Here is a 22,796-nt window from a genome sequence, read left to right as displayed (position 1 = left end):
GGGTTCCTGGATCACGGGGCTGAGGACACCGTCTCTTCGAGTCTGAGGATCTCTGGAGGTGATGGCTTAGGGTGAAGTGTCCGCGGGTCAGAGAGCTGGTGCTAGGTGTACCGGGTGTGAGGTGCATCTGCAAGGACCTTGGAGAAGAACTTGTCCAGGGCTGCGCCCAATGCGGGAGTTTGGCACTAGGACCCCGCGGGAGGCAGCGGCGCGAAGACCGGCCAGTGCTGACAGCGCGGCGGTGGGGCGGCGTTAGGACCCCGCGGGCCGGGCGGGTGGCGGCGGCGCGTGGGGCGGCGCGTGTTGACAGCGGCGGCGGCGGGCGGCTGGAGTCGGCGCCTGTGGTTCCTGCCCCTGGTCCCGAGGCGGTGGCGGACGGGCGTCCCGGGATGGCCTTCATGGAGAAGCCGCCGGCCGGCAAGGTGCTGCTGGACGACACGGTGCCGCTGACAGCAGCCATCGAGGCGAGCCAGAGCCTGCAGTCCCACACGGTGCGCGGCCCGCCGGGCGGACGGACGGCGCGGGGCCGCCCGGGGCCGAGAGGCTGCGGGCGGCGGGCAGGGAAGCCCGGGCGGGCACACGGGCAGGGGTCGGCGGCCCAGGCCGGGTGGCTTTGGGCTGGCGGTGGGTCTGGGACTGGGCCCCGGGGCCCGGGCGATCTCTGAGGTCCGGAAGGGTCCGAGAGTGGGGATCGCAGCCCCCTGGGCCAAAGAACGGGAGGGGCTCGGCGGCGCCCTGGAGGGACTCCGAGTTGGGGTGGTGTTGGGTTCCCGGGCCCACCTTTGGCCGGCCCGGTAACAGACCACTTAGGACCCTCATCCACTTATGTCCACCGCCAGCCTTCTCCTTGGGGCCGCGGAGTTTCCCTTCTTCCCGCTGGGGATCTGAGTGGTGGGGACGAGGGTGTGCAGGGCCAAGTGGAAACGGGACTCCAGAGCCTACTTGATGGGCCAGCAGAGCGAAAGTGGCTGGGGTCTGCAGCCCCGGTTCCAGTCAGGTGCTTGCTTGGCCGAGGCCCGGGAAACCGTGAAGCAGGCTGTCTGGGGTCCTGCTGAGGCAGGTGTATGAGTGTGCTCCCTCCCGAAGCTAACCTGCTATTTAGTGGGCAGTGGTAGCATTCATTAGAGTTTAAAATCCACTGGAGTAGCATAAAGGAGTAATAGGTCCTCGTAGTAAACACAAGCAGAGTTCATTTTTGTTACTTACACTGTCTTTTATGTGGCTTTAAAACCATGGTTGTTTTTATTTGCCTGTACCTTTTTTGGAAAAGCACACTATGCATTATAATTTACAAGTAATAAACCCAAGAACCAGGAAAGAAAACAGGAGCTGCCAGCCAGTGGGACTTTGGGAAATAATGAATGGGAAAAGGGAGATTCCTTAAATTGTAATGTTTTGTTAGGTCACCAAATCAGATTCCCAGCTCAGAGGCTTGTTTGTTTACCATTGCAGTGTGTTTGGGGTTCATCATCTGGAGGCTAAGGCCCCACAATAGCCTTCTGTTTCTCTTTTTGTTCAAGCTGTTCTGGTGACTTCAAAGAGACCTTTCATTCTGTTGTATTAAAGTGGGACTTTTTGAACCTGTTTCCTCTTCTGACAGCTATGCTTTGTAGGGCTTGGATTGTTCATCATTCATTTCCAGTTAGGAAAATGATCGTGTTTTTTAAAAGTACATTTCATTTCATTGTGTATATCTGTAATCCTGTTCCACGGACTTGTGAGAAGGCAAAGTATAGGACAGAATTTGTTAAACCCTCTGTAATTTGTGCTAAGGTAGTATGAGTTGAGGGTTGACATTTAGGGCAGGGAGTCAAGAATAAATTCCTTTTTTCAAAATGTTTTTAAATTTTTAAATTTATTGATTGATTTTAGAGAGAGGAAAGGAGAGAGAGAGAAATATCGATTTGTTACTTGTTTTTGCATTCATTGGTTGATTCTTGTATGTGCCCTGAGGGGGGGTTGAACTCGCAACCTTGGGGTATCAGGACAACACTAATCAACTGAGCTACTGGGCCAGGGCCGAGAATAAATCCAGCAATTAAATTAGATTAAAAATATATTTTTTTCTTTATTGATTTGAGAGAGAGAGAGGAAGGGAGAGGGAGAGAGAGAGAGAAACATCAATGAGAGAGAACATCAATTGGCCATCTCCTGCATGTCCCCCTCTGGGGATTTGGCCCACAACCTGGGCATGTGCCCTGACTGGGAATCAAATGACCTCTTGGTGCATGGGTTGATGCTCAACTGCTGAGCCATACCGGCCGGGCTAAATTAGATGTTTGACTAGTCGGCTCCTTTTTTTTTTTAACTTATCTTTATTGTTGAAGGTATTACAGATGTCCCCCATTTTTTCTCCCATTGATCTCCTCCTCCCCAATCCCCCATCCTGCCTTCCCCACACTATTGTCTGTGTTCATTGGTTGTGCATATATGCATAGAAGTTCTTTGGTTTATCTCTTCCCACCCTCTCTCCCCACTTCCCTTTGAGGTTCAAACCCACAACCTTGGAGTAACAACCAGTTTGTACTTATTAATTTCTTTATCTTTTTCACCCCCCCCCCCATTCTGGTAAGCAACAAAAAGTTCTCTGTATCTATGAGTCTGTTTCTGTTCTGCTTATTCATTTTGTTTGTAGGTTCAATTGTTGATAAATATGTATTAATTGCCATTTTATTGTTCATATTTTTATTCTCCTTCAAGAAGACCCTTCAACATTTCATATAATACTGGTTTGGTGGTGATGAACTTTAGCTTTTTCTTGTCTGGGTAACTAGCTTTTTCTTGTCTGGGAAACTATATGGCCATCGATTGTAAATGATAGTTTTGCAGGATAGAGTAATCTTGGTAGTAGGTCATTGCTTTTCATCACTTTGAATATCTCCTGCCACTCCTTTCTGGCCTGCAAAGTTTCTTTTGAGAAATCAACTGACAGTCTTATGGGAGCTCCTTTGTAGGTAACAAACTGCTTTTCTCTTGCTGCTTTTAAGATTCTCTCTTTGTCTTTAACCTTTGGCATTTTGATGATAACGTGTCTTGGTGTGGACCTCTTTGGGTTCATCTTGTTTGGAACTCTTTGTGCTTCCTGGACTTGTATGTCTGTTTCCTTCACCAAGTTAGAGAAATTTTCTGTCATTCTTTTTTTCAAATAGATTTTCAATTTCTTGCTCTCTCTCTTCTCCTTCTGGCACCCCAATGGTATGAATGTTGACACACTTGAAGATGTCCCAGAGGCAACTCTATCATCATTTTTTTGGATTCTTTTTTATTTTTTCTGTTCTGATTGGGTGTTTTTTGCTTCTTTATATTTCAAATCGATGGTTTGTTTCTTGGCTTTACCACCTCTACTATTGATTCTTTGTAAATTATTCCTTATTTCAGTTAGTGCATCCTTCATTTCTGACAGGTCCTTTTTTATGATGTTGATGTTCTCACTAAATTCCTTGGAGTTCTCCTTAAGTTCCTTGAAGTTCTCACTAAGTTCCTTGAGCATCCTTATGACCAGTGTTTTGAACTTTACATCTGATTGATTATTTATCTCCATTTTATTTAGTTTTTTTTCATGGAATTTTGTTATCTTCTTTCATTTGGGACATGTTTCTTTGTTTCCTCATTTTGGCTGCCTCCCTGTGTTTGTTTCTATGTATTAGACAGAATTGCTATGTCTCCTAGGCTTTGTAGGGTGGCCTATTGTAGGTGTCCTGTAGGGTCTAGTGGCACATCCTCCCTGGTCACCCCAGCTGGGCCCTCAAGGTTCACCCCTAGCGTGGACTGTATACCCTTCTGTTGTAAATGAGTCTTGATTGCTGTTGGCACGTCAATGGGAAGGATTTACTCAGGCTGATCAGCTGCAAGGACTGGCTGTGCCCACTGACCACTGGCCTCTGACTACCCTGGAGGATCAGCTGTGTAGGGGCCCACCACACAGAGCAAGACTTACTTCATCAGGGCTCTGGTACGCACTGAGTCCACTCATGGAGTGTATCACTTGTGGAGGTGGTTAGATGGTATTGTTTTGATGTGGTCTGAAGCTGTTCACTGGGTGTGCTGGCTCTGGGGCAAGGTCAGCCACTGCCTGTGTTCTACCCAGGGCCACCTGGCATAAGCTACAAAGTGATCTGCTGATGGCTGCTTCTTGTGCTGGGCTTGGAGGTGCCCAGGAAAAGCCAAGTTGTGAACCAAGGCTGGCTGCTTCTAGTGCTAGGCGTGGGGCCATTTAACAAGAGGTATGGGGCTCGCTGAGACCAGATGCTGCTTGTTTGAGAGATTTCAGGAAACTCTGAAGCAGGATCCAAGACAGGCCAATCCTATGGTGAAGCCATGGGAAACAGTTTTGGTAGGCCCAAAAGTTGGGTGGGACAGGGCCTCAGGGAATCACCAGGGCCAACAGTGTGAACCAGGTTGTTGGAATTCCAGATATGGCGGCTGGAACAACAGCCTCTCTGACAGCAAGTCTGTCCAGGAGAAAGCTGCCCCTCCAGGTCTCACCTCATTGCCAGACAACTCAGTTCTTCCCCGTATGTCTCTGGTGCCTTTCAAACTGCCTCCCCTATGCTGGAGCCTAGAGGGTGTGAGTCCGAGTAAGTCCATGTGTGGGTCTTTTAAGAGGAGCTGCCTGGGGCTCCACCAGCCTCAGTTCCCACTGTTTTTTACAGCCAGAAGGTATGGGGACTTCTCTCCCTGGCACTGGAACCCTGAGCTGGGGGCCTGGTGTAGGACGGGGACCCCTCAGTCCTCAGGGAGGACCTTCCCAGCCCAGGTATCCTTCTGATTTTTATCCGCCACACTTGGGTGTGGGACCAGCCCATTTGCGCCTCCGCCCCTCCTACCAGTCTCCATGTGGCTTCTTCTTTAATTTCGTAGTTTTATGACTTCCATTCAGCTCAATTTCAGGCAGTTCTGAATGATGGTTGTTCTATAGTTTAGTTGTAACTTTGATGTGGTTGTGGGAGGACGCAATATTGCCCTTACCTACCCGCCGTCTTGACCTGAAGTCTGGAGTTGAGTCTTTTAGGTTTATTTTGTACTGGGGTTAAAGAGAGAGATGCTTATACATGCTCACAGATCACTTCTTCCAGGAATAATTCCATGATGGTTACTGCCCAAGCCATGTGCTCACCTCCACCTTCACATTGATCAGTTTATTTTGTAATTTGTTAGTTTTCCTCCTGACCAGGCTGTGAGAGGAGGGACATTTTGTATTCATTTTTTTAGCCCCAGGCCCTGGCATCTGATAGGATTTCATATGTGTTTGTTGAATAATTAATATATGAATTGCAACTTTACTTTGCCTCTCCTTCTGTTTGTGTAAAATGGTAGTGATGAAAATTGGACAGCATGGTATTTGAGGCACTAAGTTAAGAGGTCAGTGCTGCAGCAAGGTGAGGAAAGGTATAATAGAATCCCTTTTCTATTGCAGAGCTTTTCTTTAAGAAATAAAAAAAATAATCGAGGGTAGAGAGAATGGCAGTTCATATAATGATGACTGAATACAAAAGATAGTGACTCACAGGAGACTCATAGAGGCAAATGTGTTGGAGTAAAAAAAAGTGTAGCATTGTCTTGCATAATTTTTGACTCTTGTGTTCTTGTCATCTTAGCTGTAAAATCAGACTGAAAAATGTTGCATTAGCCTTGTACTTTATTGAGAAAGTCATGCTGATGCAAGTCTTTCGGACTACTAGTGCCCTCTGAGTAAGTTTCTTTAAAACAGGAACTGTTGGAAATTATTTTGGAAAGAAATAGTTATTGAGGGTGGTATATAGAAGAAAAAGGCATTGTTTCCTGTGGGAAGGTTGAAGATGGCTTTCTGGCTTGTCAGCTGAAAGGAGGTGGTGTTCCAAAAGTCAGAGGGGCATCTTCTCTTTGAAATGCTGAATCTCTAGGAAGTTGGTCGTTGGCTATAGGACAGAAACATACAGAGAGTATATAGTAGACAGCCTTTGGGTTGGAAGAGGCAAGATCTTAATAGGTAGGGGTTTGGACTGACACTTGCTAGTCATGTGACATTGGTTGGGTAAATCACTTAACCTTTTTGATGTTTAGTTTTGTCATCTGTAAATGGGTTAATAAATGCCTTCCCTGCCTGCCTCTCAAGGTTGCTACCATGCACAAATGAAATAATCTTTATGAAGTACTTGTAAAGTGCATTCCTTCCTTCCTTATTCTGTCTATTCACTCCCTGGTGATATACATGCAAAGGGTTAAACACATTAAAATGTTAGTATTGCAAGTAAACTAATTTCTGCCCATAGTTCCTTTCATTTATCAAGATTGGTTAGTCTTGGGGAACAGAATTTATAGCAGAAAATTTTAGGTGACATATAATTTAGGCTTTATGGACTGGAGAGGGGAAAATGTTGTCAATTGGAAAATAGAGATGCCAGAAGGATGAAGGGAACACATGGTCACCACCAGAAAGGCATGTTGGGATGCCCTGGCAGAAAGGGTGCAAGCTGGTAAGTGATTCTTTGCCTGACTGGTTTGAATGATTTTATTTTTACTTTTATGGAGCACAGTGAATTTAGCTTCAGGAAATAGACAGGGCCTCTGCCTGGTCTATAAGGAAATGAAGCTTCTATAAAATCAGAAAGGACAGTACTTAAGGAAAGGGTGCTTTTAACATTTAGAGGGTAAGGAGAAAAGGGAAGGATTTTCCAAACAAAAGGAATTCTGGTAAAAAGCCACATGGGTAAATTGTGGGAAAGTCTAGGAGGACTGAAAGAGAAGACAAGGAAAATCTGTAAGTTCTTGGCTACATGAAAAGGAAAACTTTTAGTCAGTTGGCTGAGAAAATGCTTACTTAGCTGAAACAGAAACCAGAGGACACTGACAGTTTTGGAGAGGGTTGTTATCAAATATGCACATCCAATTTTTGCTGATCAGTGTATGGTGGTGTGAGAGCTCTTAACCTCAGTGTTCTCCTTGTTAAATATTTTTCTCTGAGGTTCATCTGAATCAGGGACCTTTTTCTCTGCATTTGGTGCATTTTGTTCTTGAGAAACAAAAGATAATTTTAGTGATATTTAAGCATAACAGAAAAAAATTTAAATCTGTGGCAAAGATAATATTGTGTTAAGATCTTGACTGAAAATCGATCTCTCCTTGAACCTTTGACTTTTAGAAACTGCATTCCTGCACAGTTTATTTATTCAACAATACTTACTCATCTAACAGAAATGTATTGAATGCCTGCCTATTACGTGCCAGGCACGTGCTGGAGACATGGTGGTGAACTAGACAGCTCCTGCTTTCGTGGAGCTTTTATTCTATCAGATTCTGAGGTCTTCCGTTTTACAAAGTGCATACAAGTCAATCAGGATCTTCACCTGTCACAACACAGATGTTTTGAAGTTCCTCTTGTGGCTTGGTTTATTGAGCTTCAGCTTCTTAATCAGTGACCTTTTATAATAGTCTTTAAAACTTTATTCATGTATTACCAAAATACCTATTCAAATGTGATGCCAAATTAGGAGACATCACTGTCTTCAGATGCTTTAAGGCAATCCAGTGCTCAGTAACAGAATCTGTCTGGTCTTCCCTTTGGGATGCTACTTGGAAGTTTATAGTTCAATTTATACTGAATACTTAAAAAGTTTTTTGTGAAGATGTTTGGAAACAGCCACCCAGTGTATACAGTTTCCATATGGATTGTGATCCTGAGATAGTTCAAATGCAGATAGTATGGTAGTTAACTTGTAGCACTTCCACACATCATAATAAAATAATAATCGTTATTTTCTGGCAATCAATCGTTTTCAACTTGAATATGTATTTTTCCTTGAAACCTGGGATGGATGCATTCAGAAAACTGAGTTGAAAGCTTTTAGAGACTGGTAATTTAGAAATTGTAAGTACATAATCTCTTCCTATGGAAGAGGATAATTTTTGCAGCCTGATTTAGGGTCTGGTGATTCATAATCCTCATATATCACCTCTGTTGAGGGTTATCACATTAGAAGGTTTCCTGCGGTAGAAGTACAAATAAGAAGCTGGCTATAGTTACTAGGAGAAAACATAGGATTCTGGGGCTGAAGTTTTTTTTATGTGAAAAGATAGTTATATGCTTTGCTCTCTAGGGGAATCCTGGAAACAGCCACCCAGTGTACACAGCTCTCATATGGATTGTGATCTTGAGATTGTCCAAAATACAGAGTTTTGATTGAAGGTCATTTGGAGCAAGTAATACAAACCCACTGCAAGCAGGTAGTGGTTCCTTTTCAAGCTGCTAGAGGTTTCTGGCAGCTTCACATGCAATGAAACTCCTTTATGTTCCAGCTTTTGGCATCCTAAAAATTGGAGACCTGGCCCTGGCTGGTTTGGCTCAGCAGCAGAGCTTTGGCCCGTGGACCAATGAGTCCCGAGTTCGATTCCAGCCAAGGGCACGTACCTCGGTTGTGGCTCATCCCCAGCCCTGGTCGGGGTCGTGCGGGAGGCAACCAGTTGATGTGTCCCTCTCATGTCGATGTTTCTGTCTCTTTCTGTCTCTCCCTCTCTCTCTACCTGAAGATAAATAGAAAAATATTCTCAGGTGAGGATTAAAAAAAAATTGGAGACCTGGACTGAACATTGTTTTAGAACTCAGAAGTGCTTAAGTGTTTGGAAGTGTGGTGGGAGAGAGAGCAATAGGCTTTTCTCATTGCCCTTTCCCCTTCCACTGGAAGTCGTCCTTGTCAGTGACTTCTTCCTTCACTAGTAGCACGCACATGGTAGGGGGAAAGGAAGGTGTGACTGGGGGCTATCGTTTTTAATTTGAAACTTTTGACTAAGGAGTATGGGACAAGCTCTTATTTGGGGTAAATACTTGGACTTCAGGAGGGGAACAATTTGTGCAGATTGACCATTTAGTCTCAAGCTGTCCTTGCTGACTACCAAATTTGTGGTTAAGTCTGGCTGCTTCTGGCTGAAGATCAAGATATCGAGTTGCTTCCTGCTTACTAAAAGGGTGCAGTTGAAAGCAAAAGGGAATTCCATTGTCATTGTTGTCTTCAGATAATCAAGTAGTTGTTTTTTGATGGCCAAGAGAGTACTCTTCTATTAACATGTTAGTTTGGGGAATTCTGCCTGGAAGGTTTTTTTTTGTTTTTTTTTTTAACAGCTTTGTATAATGAACATACCCTTCATTTTACTCATTTAAGGTATGCAACTCACTGGCTTTTAGTGTATTCACAGAGTTCTGTATCTTTCACCATAATCAATTTTATAACCTTTTCATTACTCTGAAAAGAAACTTTGAACCCCTTGGCTTTTACCCTGTAAGTTTTATAACATTGCAGGAGGCTAAACTCAGGATATATTCTAAGTGCAAGTTCTTTAGCTCTTCAGATCCAGCTCCTTTACGGATCTCGCCAGAGGAACAAATTCTCCATAAACACTCATATACGTTTATGTAAGCTCTCAGAACCTCCCTGACCTACATCCTACTCTTAGGCTGTGGATCACTGTTGGAAAAATTGTTAAGAACTGTAAACTTGGAGAATTACTTATTTTAGTTGGTGAGATATGTGTATCGTAATGCGGTACACAACCACAGACACCCTATTTTACAAAAATTCTATACTTAGAATAATAGATGAATTATGTCCTGTTAGTGTGAAAAAAATTGCTATAGGTTGCAGCTTGCCTAGTGCACTTAGGTGTGTGTGCCCAGCTGACTTATTAGAGTGCCGGAAATCAGGGTGCCTGAGCCCCCGCCAGGGTTCCGCCTGCTTATCACAGCACCTCTGTTTATGAGAGCTAAACAAGGCTGCCCACATTTCTTTGACACGGCTCATCAAAAACAGGTCATTTCTCTCCTCATTAATTCAGTTGAGACTTTTTTTACGGTAGTGGAAAGAGGGGATGAATGGAGTGTTGGTATGGCAGAATCCTGGATGTAAAACTAAGAACAACCTGCAGAGGTGAAAAGGAAAGTTGTGTTCATCCAGGGCCTTCCTTTGAGCCTGCCCGTCCCCCAGGTGACAAGTGATTCCTGGGCAGGGACTCATTGCACTTTAGTCACGCACACGTGCATTCACACATGCACCTATGCTTTCCTGTTGGCCCAAGCAGAAGGAAATGAACCCTGAACTGGGCCTGCTCACACTAGACCTCTAGTGTCAGACCAGGAGTCTGGCCAGCTTGGCAGCACCCAGTGACCCACCAGAGCACAGGGAATGGCTGGGTGGCACATTGCCATGCTCTAGGCATCTCTGCATGTGACCATGTAGATCTCCACATTCACTGGCAGCCTTGTGCTCACTTATTCCATGAGGACTTCTCGAGCTCTGACTCTCTGGTGGGCGCTGTGGTTGGCTCTGGGGACACAGTGGTGAGCAGCCCTGCTCTATGCAGTCGGGCTGCTGAGGGTGGAGAGGTGGGTCTGTGCATGGAGGGCACACTTCTGCCCCTTCCCACTCCTTAGATGGTGAGCGCCTATGGGCACCTTGTTCACCTCTGTCAATGTCTTTCTCTGGGATATTTTTGTTTTTACTCTAAATCTGGCCTTTTACGTTTATGTTTTGATTCCTAGTTTGATTCAGTTTCAAACTAGCACAGTCCCTGGCACATAGATAGTAAGCATTCAGTCGATATTTGTAGAATGAGTGAATCTGATGGGTGAATGCAGTTATTTGAGGTGCTTCCTGTAGACTGGTACCTACTGTTTTACCTACCAGCTGGAAATTGTTTTCTTGCCTCTGAAGGTCCCATTCAGCTTTGGCTGAAAGTTGCAAGCATTTTCCACAGCCGTTATTCTTACTGCTCTGTTTTCTATTTTGCACACCCCTGTGGCACAGGTGATACTAAATAACTGGAGGAGAGACGGTGCCTTAGTGACCTTGGACACATTGCTTAATCTCTCCGGCCAGTTTCTTCATCTATAAAGTGGGAATAGCATGGGCTGCTGTGAGGATTAACTGAGCTCATTTACGTGGAGCATTCTGAAGGAGCTCAGCACATAAGAGCAGTTGTTTTGTTGTTTTTACCTTTGTGTTTGCCAGAGCACAGGCGGCTTTTTAGTCACTCAAGTATGTTGCATGGAAGAAGTTTGTCTCACCATCAACTATGAGCACTTTTGCTAACAGATGGCAAAAAAGATCAGTGACATCTCAAAGGGCAACCCCTTCCCCTAGTTCCCCCCAGAGGAACACGTCTGGACAGCCAGGCTCAGAGGGAGGCAGCACAGGTGTCCTGCCCCGCCTGCCTGGCTGCAGGGCTGGCTGTGGACGTCAAAGGCTGCGGAAGAGGTGGGAGAGGCAGGTGGGCCGGTGTGGGCCCTGCCACCGAACTGGCAGATGAGCTCCTGGAGGCCAGGCCCGAAGAGAGGAGGCCACTGGCAATGCCCGTTTCAGCTCCTCACCTCCCAGCTTTTGTTCATTGTGGAGAAACCCTGGCATTGGGGCATACACATTTGACCTCTGGCTGCAGAGAGAAAAATAAAGTAGAAAGCCCTCTACTTTGTTCTTGCCAAATGACCATGCTGACATTTGTGAGGTGGGGGGGTGGGAGGGCTAGAGGGGTGGCTGACATCTTCAGAGTGCTGCTACCTGAGAAAGGCACTGTGTTCTCTGTAGCCCAGCTGACTTCCTTTCCCCTAAGTGGACGTGCATGTACCCTGGAGGTGCACACAGTTTTCTCTGTGTCTGTGTCAGAAAGCCTCTGAGGTGCTGGGAACATGAGCAAGCACCTATGACAGTCTCCTGTGTGTCAGGCACTGTGCTGTGTATTAAGATAAAACAATGAATGAAACTGGAAGCTTACATCCTTGTAGAGGCAGTAGACACCTAAACCAAAGGTGAAGGAGGGTGTTGAAAGTGCCACTGGTGTTCCTGGGAGCAGCGAGGTCACAGCTCCCACTATGGGGTTTACGTCCACCCAGCTCCCTGTGGGGTTTAGGGAACTAGGAAAGGCTTAACAGAGCAGTTCAGAGGACGTTCTAAATCCCACTCCCCCTGTTTTTCTTTAACTTATAGACTCCTTTCACAGTAATACAGTATTGAATTGTAAAAACCCCTCTGGAAGTAATTTTAAATCAAAAGTATTCTATTCAGATCAGTGCATTATTAAAAATTATATTAATCTGTGGGGTCTGAATTAAACTGGTTTTTGCAATTTAGAGACAGTAAGAATTGTGATAAAATGACTACAATGTAAAGCACTGATAAAGAGCATTTCAGACAATTTGCAGAATTACCACTTTTATGATGATTCTACTTCTCGTATTTCTAACTTCTCACTAATTCATGTTTTACTGTCAGCATTCCTTAGGCCTGCCTTTAGTCATGGTCCACTATGGGTGTAAATGAAATCATATGTGACAGAGAGCAGAGTCAGTTAAAAATCTGCATAATGGTCAAAACCATGATAAACCAGCTAAATCATAAACCCACTCGTCTGATCTCTCTGACACCTCCCACACTTCCTGAGTGTACACTGTTCTCAGTTAAAGGGAGAAAATATAATTATTTTACTGATAGATTAAAAAAAAAAGTAGAAATAAAACCCAAGCCTTATAGCCTTTAACACATAAATCCTGAAACACTTCCAGTGCTCCTGGTTGTTCCTCTGTGTAAACTGCTGCGAACCCCAGAGGCAGATGCGGTGACCGTTGTCAGCTCTCCCGCCTCGGCCGCACGGGAGTGGGGTTCATTACCTGTAGTGGAGGCCTTAGGGCAGTGCTGTCCAGTGGAAACATAATGCAAACCACGTACATAATTTAAAATTTTCTAGTGGCCACATTAAAAAAGTAAAAAGAAACAGGTGAAATTAATTTAAATAATATCTACTTAATCCATTATATCCAAAATATTATCATTTCAACAGGTAATCAGTTTTAAAATTATTAATATGTTTTATGTTCTTTATATCATACAGAATTTTTGAAATCATGTATATTTTACAATTACAGCATAGCTCAATTTGGACCAGTGCTCAGTAGCTTGAGACTACTATATTGGACAGCACAGATATAGACATTAAAATTAATGTCCAGATCACCCAGCTGGTGTAACTCACTGATTGAGTGTCGACCCATGCACCAAGAGGTTGCCGGTTCGATTCCCAGTCAGGGCACATGCCCAGGTTGTGGGCCCGATCCCCAGTGGGGGGCATGCAGGAGGCGGCCAATCAATGTTCTCTCTCATCGATGTTTCTATCTCTCTCTTTTCTCCCTTTCTCTCTCTCTAAAATCAATAAAGAAAAATGTTAATCTCTAAAAAAATAATATCCAGATGTATGGTTATTAATATGGAAAGAGATTCATGTTATATTTTAAGTGGAAATAAAACAAATCATGTCCCGGCTGGTTTGGCTCAGCGGTTAGAGTGTCAGCCTACAGACCGGAGAGTCCCGGGTTCGGTTCCGCTAAGGGCACGTGCCTCAGTTGCAGTTTGTCCCAGGCCCTGGGTTGGGGTCATGTGGGTGGCAACCACTCCATGTGTCTCTCTCACGTTGATGTGTCTCTCTCTCCCTTCCTTTATCCCTCCTGCTCTATCTGAAGATAAATGCAAAAATGTCCTTCGGTGAGGATAAAAAATAAATAAAATAAATTTTAAAAAAATCATAGCACAGTGTTTAATATTATTACATTTTTATAGATATCTATGTTTATATCTGCAAATAAGTAGTCTATATTTGTACTTTTCGGTACTGTAGCCACTAAACTTCTTTAACCAAATAAAATGTAAAATTCAGCCCCCTTAGTGGCACAGGCCACATGTGAACAGTAGCTGCCATATTGGTCATTCCTTTCTTTTTTTTTTTTATCCTCACCTGAGGACATTTTTCCATTTTTTGTTCAGGTAGAGTGGGAGGGAGAGAGAGGAAGAGAGAGAGAGGGAGAGAGAGAAACATCGATGTGAAAGGAACACATCGAGTGGCTGCCACCCGCACAACCGACCAGGGCCGGGGTCAAACTGCAACCGAGGTACGTGCCCTTAGCGGGAACCGAACCCAGGTCTCTCTGTACCGCAGGCCGACGGTCTAACCGCTGAGCCAAACCGGCCAGGGCGGTCATTCCTTTCTTTAAACTGCTGAACTGATTGAGGAAGGCTGAGCTATAGAGAGGACCTGCTAGTCCTGCAACTAGAGGGCTTTTAACAGTAAGACACAGGGAAGAGGCTCAGTTATTGTGCAGCTGTTGTTAGATTTTAACAGGAGCTTAGTATTGAAGCAAAACAACCTACTCAAAGACCCCATTCCATTTTGGCACAACCGAAATTAACTGCCATTCAAATTGCTGAGTACTCCATAAACCTAATGTCTACTTTAGGCATGTTCATATAAAAATGCTCCTTTCTGCTTCTCCAGAGCCTGCCTAATGTTCATGGTGGGGCTTACTGAACATGGTGAAGAGAACATCGTTTCCTTATGTGTGCTCAGCTTCTATGCAGTGCCCAGGTCACATTCAGCCCAGATTTAGACAGCAGTTTGTGTACATGTAGTAAAAGGGGGGTTATGTGGTGTGGGGACATTAACGTCAGGAGACTAGGCTGGGCGGTGTTCTGAGAGCTTTACAGCTGTATTAGCTCATGTTACCCCAGCCTGGGTTCCTGTCTGCGCTCTGCCCCTCACTCTCTCCAGCTTCTTCCTGACTTGATGGACTGGTTCTGCCTGTTCAGCTTACCTCTGTTCATCAAAATGAGGGGGTGTATGATGTGAAAGCATTCTGCCCAATGCTGCAGAACAGAACTGTAGGAACTGCTTTGCCGTGGGTCACACAGGCCCATGGTGAAGTCCATTCTTAACACAGCAGAGTGTACTTGTTTGAGGCATGGGTGGTTTGAGCCTTGGGTTCTTGTAAAAGAGGGATAGTGACACCACCAGGTGTTGCTGGGAGATGCAATGAGCTAAAGGCGCAGAGTTAAGTACTCCATAAACAGCAGTCGCTACCTTGAGCGCTGAGGATATATACAGCAGCATGGCATGTATAGTCACAGGTTGGTTATGAATTGGAACTGGTGTCTCAGGAGAACACTGCGACATTTTTATCTTATGTAGAACAAATTTATGTGTCGTCAACCTGCTGTTATCCTTAGCGATGGTGACTGGCTCTACTATAAATTATTGAAACCAGTAGGGACACTTCTTGCTTGACTTCAACTTATACTTTCAAGCCTTTTTCCCACCAAATGCCGTCCCACCCCTGATGCCAGTGGAAGGGTTAATTTATTTGACTTTCATTTTCTGGTTTCCCAGTTTCCTCAGTGAAAGTGCTGATGAGTCATAAAATGACTAAAAGTTCCCTTGCCAAAGGAAAAAAGCTGATAATTTGCATTTCTCATTGATAATATACTGTGCCCTTACCAAGAGCAGATCATCTCAAACCTTATCATTCAGGATTCCTATGTTAAAGTACATTTTTAAAAATTAAATGTGTAGCAAACCAAGGAACTTTTTTTTTTTTTAATTTGTTTTTCCTGATTAGAAAAGTAATATATGCTCACTGGTCATATCCTGAAAAATATTGAAAAATTAGCTAAGAGAATTTAAACCACACATATTTTATCTCCAGAGACAACTGCTGTTATCTGTCAAAGTTATCACACAATTTTTATCCTTTTTTTATATTTAACATTATAGCATACACCTTTCCCCATGTAATAAAAAATTACTTTAAAATACCCTTTTAAAGGCTTGCATATTCTTCCACTAAAAGGATAAACCATAAATAACTGACCCATTCTCTTATTGTTGATATTCAGGTTATTTTAGAGGCAGGCTTTTTTCTTAAGAGGGAGAGAAACATCGATGTGAGAGAGACACATCGACTGGTTGCCACCCACACAACCCCAACCGGGGGACAAACTGCAACTGAGGTATGTGCCCTTAGTGGGAACTGAACCCAGGTCTCTCTGGTCCGCGGGCCGATGCTCCATCCGCGGAGCCAAACCGGCCACGGCTGGGCAGACTTTTTAATTAGCTCACTTTGATAGTGGGCTAGAAGCTGGGACAACAGAGGCTGGAGTAATGGCACCCCCTGTTAGAAGTCAGAGATGGACAAGCAGATGTTCAGAGAGAACAGCTGCTTTTTATTTTCCTTCAGTGCGCTTCGCAGTGCTGCTGTCCCTGTGCTTGCTTAAAGCCGTGATACAACCCCTGGCAGACACCTGTGTTTGCTGATTTCTTAGCAGAAAGTTACGAAGCTGGTGTTTGTGCCCGATGCTCTAAATATATGACTCATCTGATCTTCACCACCCTGCTGGAAAGGTATGAGTTTGCAGATGAATATTCTGAGGCTCGGAGAAGTTAGGTCACAAAAACTAGTAAGTGGCAGTTGGGTTTAGCTGTACATGGAAAGCTGGTGCCCTTTCCTCTGGGGACTTGTGAGGTGCCATGGGGGATGGTGCACATTGTGGGTGGTCATCACACAGTGACCGGCTCCTCCTTCAAGCTCCAGAAGGACCCCTCCTGGCCTGTCTTCGGGGCAGTGGCAAATGGGCAGACGGAGAAGTGGCCCCAGGAGGAGGAGCACTTCAGTCCCAGCAGGTACTGGGGTTGGTGCCAGCTGAGGGCCTGAGGGATGGGGTTGGCCACCTTAGCTACCAGAGCTCACATAAAAATCAATATTTCCAACTAGATTGGAGTTTGTGTGTTGAACTGTCTTTTTTAGCCAGTTAAATATGTGGTGGGTGGTTCTCTGACGTTATGTTCACTGCATCTGTTTCTACACTTTTAGGGTGTTGGCCCAAGGGACAGGAAGATTGTTGAACAAATAAAGGTTATATTTCATTTTTAATTACTATTTAATTGAGCCTCTTTTTTTTAAATTGATTTTAGAGAGAGAGGAAGGGAGAGGGAAAGAGAGACAGAAACATCAATGAGAGAAAACATCGACTGGCCGCCTCCTGCATGCCCCCCACTGGGGACCAGGCCCACAACCTGGGCATGTGCCCTGACTGAGAATCGAACTGGCGACCTCTTGGTGCATGGGTTGACCTTCAACCACTGAGCCACACCGGCTGGGTAAGCCTCATTTTTGAGGTTTGTTTGTTTGTTTGTTTGTTTATTGCTTTGATGTAAGATGGAATACTGGGTTCCCATCTTACAAATTATATAATTTGCTTTGGCATCATTTAAGGGTCATTGTACTGTGGAATGCTACAGGAACTGCTATTTAAAATGCTGTATCCATTCTGTAGTCATGTCTGAGGTCAGAAGGATTTGTGTGCTGCTTTGCAGTATTTCTCCTCGTTGGAACATTGGCTGTCTTTGAAGTTGTGGTGGAGACTAGCTCCCCTGGTAGGGCAGGAACCTGGCCCACAGAGAAGAGTGTTGACTTCAAAAGCGGGGAGAAGGGCGAGGACTGAGCCGTGGCGGGTAGGGCCCTGCCTCACACTGCAGGAATCCAGGCAGGCTTGTGCTGTGTTCCTGTCCCGTGTGTGAACACAGAGTGGAAAATGGAGAATTTGTTTTGCATAAAGATAAAGCACACAACTTCTGTGATCCCATGAGTTAGATTTTAAATGAAATTTATTTCAGTCGAAAAGGAGATACACTTGGCTTCCCTCACCTGCCACAATGTAGGTCAAGATAATGGTGATTCTTCAGATGCTTTAAAAACCCTTAATGTTTTCATTAGTTTGGGGTGGGGGGTTGCACATTATTGGATTACACAGCAATTAAAATAAAACAAAGGTATATTTCAGCACTGAAAATCTGCAGATGAGACAACAAAAAATACTGAATATTTAGCAGAGCAAGGAGTGATCATGAATTCTAAGTGAGATATTAAGGACTGAAGCAGCCAGGCAGGTGGCCAGTGAGCTGAGCACAAACAAGTCCTGCAACACGGAGAATTTTCCCCAGAGACCTTGCTGCCCTTCAGGGTGATGCTGCCGTGAGCTGCAGCTGTTGTGCTGTGTGGTGCTGTGGGTTTGAGTATTGAGTTTAGTCTGAGGGCTTGGGAGATCACATGGAGGTGGCCTGGAGAGTACTCTTTGACCTGGATGGAGACACGTGAAAAAGAGCAGGACGGTTCCTCCTCGCCAAAGGTGCAAGCGTCAGTCAGCAAATGTTCATCAGTGAGTGGTTGTCATGCTTCTACTATTGGCCTGACCTTGTGCTGGCTGCTGTTTGGAATACAAAGAAATGTGTGATTCCAGCCAATGAAGAACTTCATCCGGTTGGAGAGATTCCCCAACACAGACAGACATGGGGCAAAAATAGCAGTAACATGATTTAAAGGCTGAACTTGGTTTTGAATAGGCAGAACAGTAAAGTAAGGGCAGTAAGAGTGTTTAGATACAAATGTCTGACTGGGTAGAGAAGGGTTGGAGTAGAAAGAAAGAGTTAGGACAGTGTGGTCAGGTGGTAGAAGAACATGGAAGCTAGGCAAAGGAGTTTGGGTTTTATCCTGTGGCCAGTGGGATCCCTGGAAGGTTCCTGAGCAGGGAAATAGCATAGTGTTGGATGCCCAGCAAGGTCACTTGTGCTCAGCATTCTTTTGGGGCTTCTGTTGGAGGAGGAAGCAGGTTTGGGAATGAGCCGGAGAAGTGGTGTAGTTAGTGGATCCTGGAGACACACCTGCCCTCCTGGCCCAGCCTACACTCTCCAGTCAAGGATCTGTGCTCTCTGAGACTCATTTCCCCAGATGTAAATGGGGTAACGGCTCTTCCGTGCTCACCTCAAAGGGTCATTGACAGACTGGGTGAGTGGTGTCTGTGGAAGCCACTGCTACAGGGCCCAGGGTGGGGGATCCCTTGAGGACTTGGGATAGATACTTACTATGCCAGACAAGACAGGAGAGCGGAGTTCTCATGAAGAGGCAGGGAGGTATGGGGGTAGAGGAGCTGAGGTGTGGTGGGTGCTTGGTTCATTTGTTTCCTTCCTCTCATGAGAAGGTTTTTATTTTTGTAGTGTGAAGGTACTTCCTATTTAAGAGGCTTCAGAACCATGATTCTCACCCCTGGAGTGCAGTAGAATCACCTGGGGAAGTTTTAAGACCTACTAATGCCTGTGCCTCAGCTTAGACAAGTTAAATCAGAATCTCGGGACAGTAGGGTCTAAGTAGGTTTTTTTTTTTTTTTTTGATCCTCATCTGAGGATATTTTTACATTAATCTTCAGATAGAGCTGGAGGGAGAAAGGGAGGAAGAGAGAGAGAGAAACATTGATGTGAGAGAGACACATCAGTTGGTTGCCACCCACATGACCACAGCTGGGGCTGGGGACGAATTGCATCCAAGGTATGTGCCCTTGGCCGGATTCGAACTTGGGACTCTTTGGTCGAGGGCAATGCTCTTACCGCTGAGCCATACCAGCCAGGGCCTAAGTAGGTATTTTTATAAAAGTTCTCTAGGTGCCCTGGCTGGTGTGGCTCAGTTGGTTGGAGCATTGTCCTGTACACTTAAAAGTTGCAGGTTCCATCACAGTCAGGGCACATACCCAGAGGCAACTGGTCCATGTTTCTCTCTCACATCGATCTCTCTCAAATCAATAAACATTTTTTAAAAGTCCTTGCCCTGGCCGGTTTGGTTCAGTGGTTAGAGCGTCGGCCTGCAGTCCAGAGAGATCCGGGTTTGGTTTCCGCTAAGGGCACGTACCTCAGTTGCAGTTTGTCCCCGCCCCTGGTTGGTCGTGTGGGTGGCAGCCACTCGATGTGTCCCTTTCACATCGATGTTTCCCTCTCTCCTTCTCTCTCCCTCCCACTTTATCTGAACAAAAAATAGAAAAATGTCCTCTGGTGAGGATAAATAAATAAGTAAGTAAGTAAATACCAGCTACTGTGCAGCAAAATCTTAACTATCTTTTCAGAAACTCAGGGACACTAAATGCCAATAAGGATGCTTACTTGGCAAACAGCCTGTGTTGGGAGCGCTGATCAGTGGGGTGGCAGACAGCCCTACCCCCACATTCTCAGTTCAAGAGTCCATCATCTACACCATTGGGGATGAACCACCCGTCTTCCACTGGCTAGTGAGGACCCCCGTTTTTCATGGCTACAGAAGGGCTCCCCCAGGGCACTGGGGAGTTACCAGCCACTAGCAGATTGGAAGGTCGTAGAGTCAGCCACTTGGGTTCCAATCCCCAGGCATCTGCTTCCCCACTGTGTGACCTTGGGGGGCTTACTTTATCTCGCTGAGCTGAGTGAACTGAGATCTCCTCCCTCTAGGTGGCTGTGAGAATTGAATGAGAGGTATTGAGTAAGGAACTTAGCAAAATTTCCTGGCACAAAATCAGTGCTCATTTTCCATTAATTCTTTTACTTACGTCAAAAATCACATGGTCCTGGTGCGTTTCCAGTTCAAAGAACTTTAGCATCAGACCATACTGACTTGCCAAAATGCCCACATGCTTGGGCTTGACAAGCAGCCACCCTGCCCCTCCAAGTCAAGGGGTGTGGCGTCCTGAGGAGGATTGGGAAGAAGGCCTTTGGGGAAGTGGCAACAGATGGCGCATTTTAGGGGCAGGCCCAGATCTGTGTGACTCAGGGCTGCCCTGAAGGGCTCTTAGCCCTCCCTTCTGTGCCTGACGGACCTTGGTGGTTTATACACACGCAGGTTCTGTTCCTCATCATAGAGGGTGGCAAAGATGGGAATGATCCACTGGGGGGTTCAGGGATGCTGACTCCAGCTCAGGAGGTGGAGGCCTGACTTCTAAGGTGGGGTTTCTCCTGGTCTCCAGGCCCTCTTCTCTCTGTGTTAGTAAGAGCTACAGTTCAGTTGTCAGCAATGGACAGCTATACTATGTTTTTCAGTTTATAGCATTGGAGAGAAAATATTTTCTTTTGGTCAGGCTAGACAGTGGTGTTAAGCAAACTAAAATAATTCAAGTGTTTTATATTTAGGGAATAACTTGCCCCATTGAAGTGGAATAAACATATTTCTGAACAATATCACCTTATCTTATTTCCTGTTGTCTTTCTGTGTCTGTAACCATAGGGTGGCAGATGGCATGGGGTGGGGTCGGGGGCTACTACACTGGAGCCTCATTCTTTTTTGTTGCTATTAGTCCTCACCAGAGGATATTTTTTCATTGATTTTTATGTAGAGTGGAAGAGAGAGAGAGAGACATTGATGTGAGAGAGACACATTAATTGATTGCTTTCCACATGACCCCAACCAGGGCTGGGCATCAAACCTGTAACCCAGGTATGTGCCCTTGACTGGGAATCGAACCTGAGACCCCTCAGTCAGTGGGCTGACTCTCTAACTGCTGAGCCAAATCGACTAGGACTGGAGCCTCATTCTTTTTTTTTTTTAATCCTCACCCGAGGACATTTTTCCATTTTTTTGTTCAGATAGAGCGGGAGGGAGAGAGAGAGAAACATCGATGTGAAAGGAACAGATTGAGTGGCTGCCACCCGCTCGACCAACCAGGGCCGGCGACAAACTGCAACCGAGGTACGTGTCCTTAGCGGGAACTGAACCCGGGTCTCTCTGTACCGCAGGCCGACTGGAGCCTCATTCTTAATGTGTTTTACAAGCAAAACACAATGGGTGGTGCTTTGAGGCTGCCGGTAACTAAGGGCACCTTCTAAGCGGATGTGCACATTACATGTGCTTTTGTGTGTGGAGTCCCAGTGGGCCGAGGCCAAGGGTAGATGAGGAAGTAACCCCACCAGCACCCCACATCCCAAGCTCCCATGGACTAGGATGACCTGTTGTACTCAATGCACTTGAACCTGGGTTTCTCAACCTCTGCACTTGGGGCCAGAAGTACTTTGCTGTGGGGGCTGTCTTGGGCTTTGTAGGTATCAGCAGCATTCCTGGTCTACTAGATGCCAGTAGTCACCCCCCACCCCTTCCCTGTGGCAATCTAAGATGTCTCTAGACACTGCCAGTTGTCCTCTGGGGACACAATCACCCTTTTTGGAGAACACTAAACATAGAGTGTCTTCTCAGAAACACTAGTTAATGTGTTGTTCTGGGATATTACGGTCTGACACCAGCACCCAGCCAGGCCCTGTCTTGTAGCTACTGCTTCCTTTCTGCCAAATGCTTTTTCCAAACACTATCCTGTGCTGTTTTATAGCCAAGTTTAAAAGAAAAATCTAAAATAGGTGTCTACACAGGGAATCAATGGAGTTAATTCCCAGCATGAATGAAGCACAGGGGTTAGAACATGGTAGGTGCTTAGTTGATGTTTGCAATTTTGGCAGCAACATCTCTGTAAAACACAGGTCCAAACTTTAAACTTTAGAAAGTATATAAAGTATAAAAATACATGTAAAAGTATATAAAGCAGGACAGCAGATATTTATTTAGCACCTATCGAGTGCCTACATTAAGCTGAAATTTTAAAAATTAATATTATTCTTCTGGCAAATCATAGTGAAGCAATGAATGAATGCTTCAAGTGGTTTTTGAGAATTAGCATTTCCCCCAACTTTAGACATCAAAAAAAACTTGTCTATGCGTTGTTGCTTGGATTTACTTAATTATATGTGCTATTTCATCTCTACTATTAGGATATAAAAGCCCCCAAAATTTGCCAGTAAGACAATTCTGAGGAAATTCCAAAACTAAAGGACTGATCCCAAAATATAAGAATGTCATGTTTTTAGCATTTTGTCTTTACTATTCAGAAATAAGTGCATCAGCATATTGCTTAAGAGATTTGCCACACTACACAAATCCATTTTGAAATACTTATTTTATAACCCACATGAAACCAACTAAGCATGGTGCCAGGCTCATCATCACTACTCATAATTGAGTGGATATTGTTGAATGTATTATCCTTAACATATTCCAGAGTGAGCTAAAATTCCCGTTTATATGGGTTTTATCAGCCTTTGCTAAATAAACAGAATGGAACAACTGTGCAGTGAGATCTATTTTTAAAGCCAATGCTTATTTGGCTTTATTTTCTAAATAACCT

The 22,796-nt window shown here is 44.9% G+C and overlaps 1 protein-coding gene across 15 annotated transcripts in view; it reads left to right on the top strand.

The window, feature by feature from the left end:
* Positions 1-296: 296 nt before the first annotated feature.
* Positions 297-22,796, top strand: part of PXK (PX domain containing serine/threonine kinase like) — a 78,058-nt gene continuing 55,558 nt past the window's right edge. For 6 of the 15 annotated variants that reach the window (XM_036266252.1, XM_036266265.1, XM_036266264.1 and 3 more), the window contains exon 1: positions 297-491. In XM_036266252.1, coding sequence (XP_036122145.1) covers positions 390-491 — 102 coding nt within the window. In that variant the 5' untranslated portion in view covers positions 297-389. Of the gene's footprint in view, positions 492-16,192; positions 16,462-22,796 lie in introns of those variants that run through there. The other 9 variants (XM_036266249.1, XM_036266248.1, XM_036266253.1 and 6 more) reach the window with 5 other exon arrangements.

Source organism: Molossus molossus, unplaced genomic scaffold, assembly GCF_014108415.1.
Source record: "Molossus molossus isolate mMolMol1 unplaced genomic scaffold, mMolMol1.p scaffold_m16_p_18, whole genome shotgun sequence".
Classification (NCBI taxonomy): Eukaryota; Metazoa; Chordata; class Mammalia; order Chiroptera; family Molossidae; genus Molossus; species Molossus molossus.
This window is presented reverse-complemented; position numbering and strand designations above follow the sequence as displayed.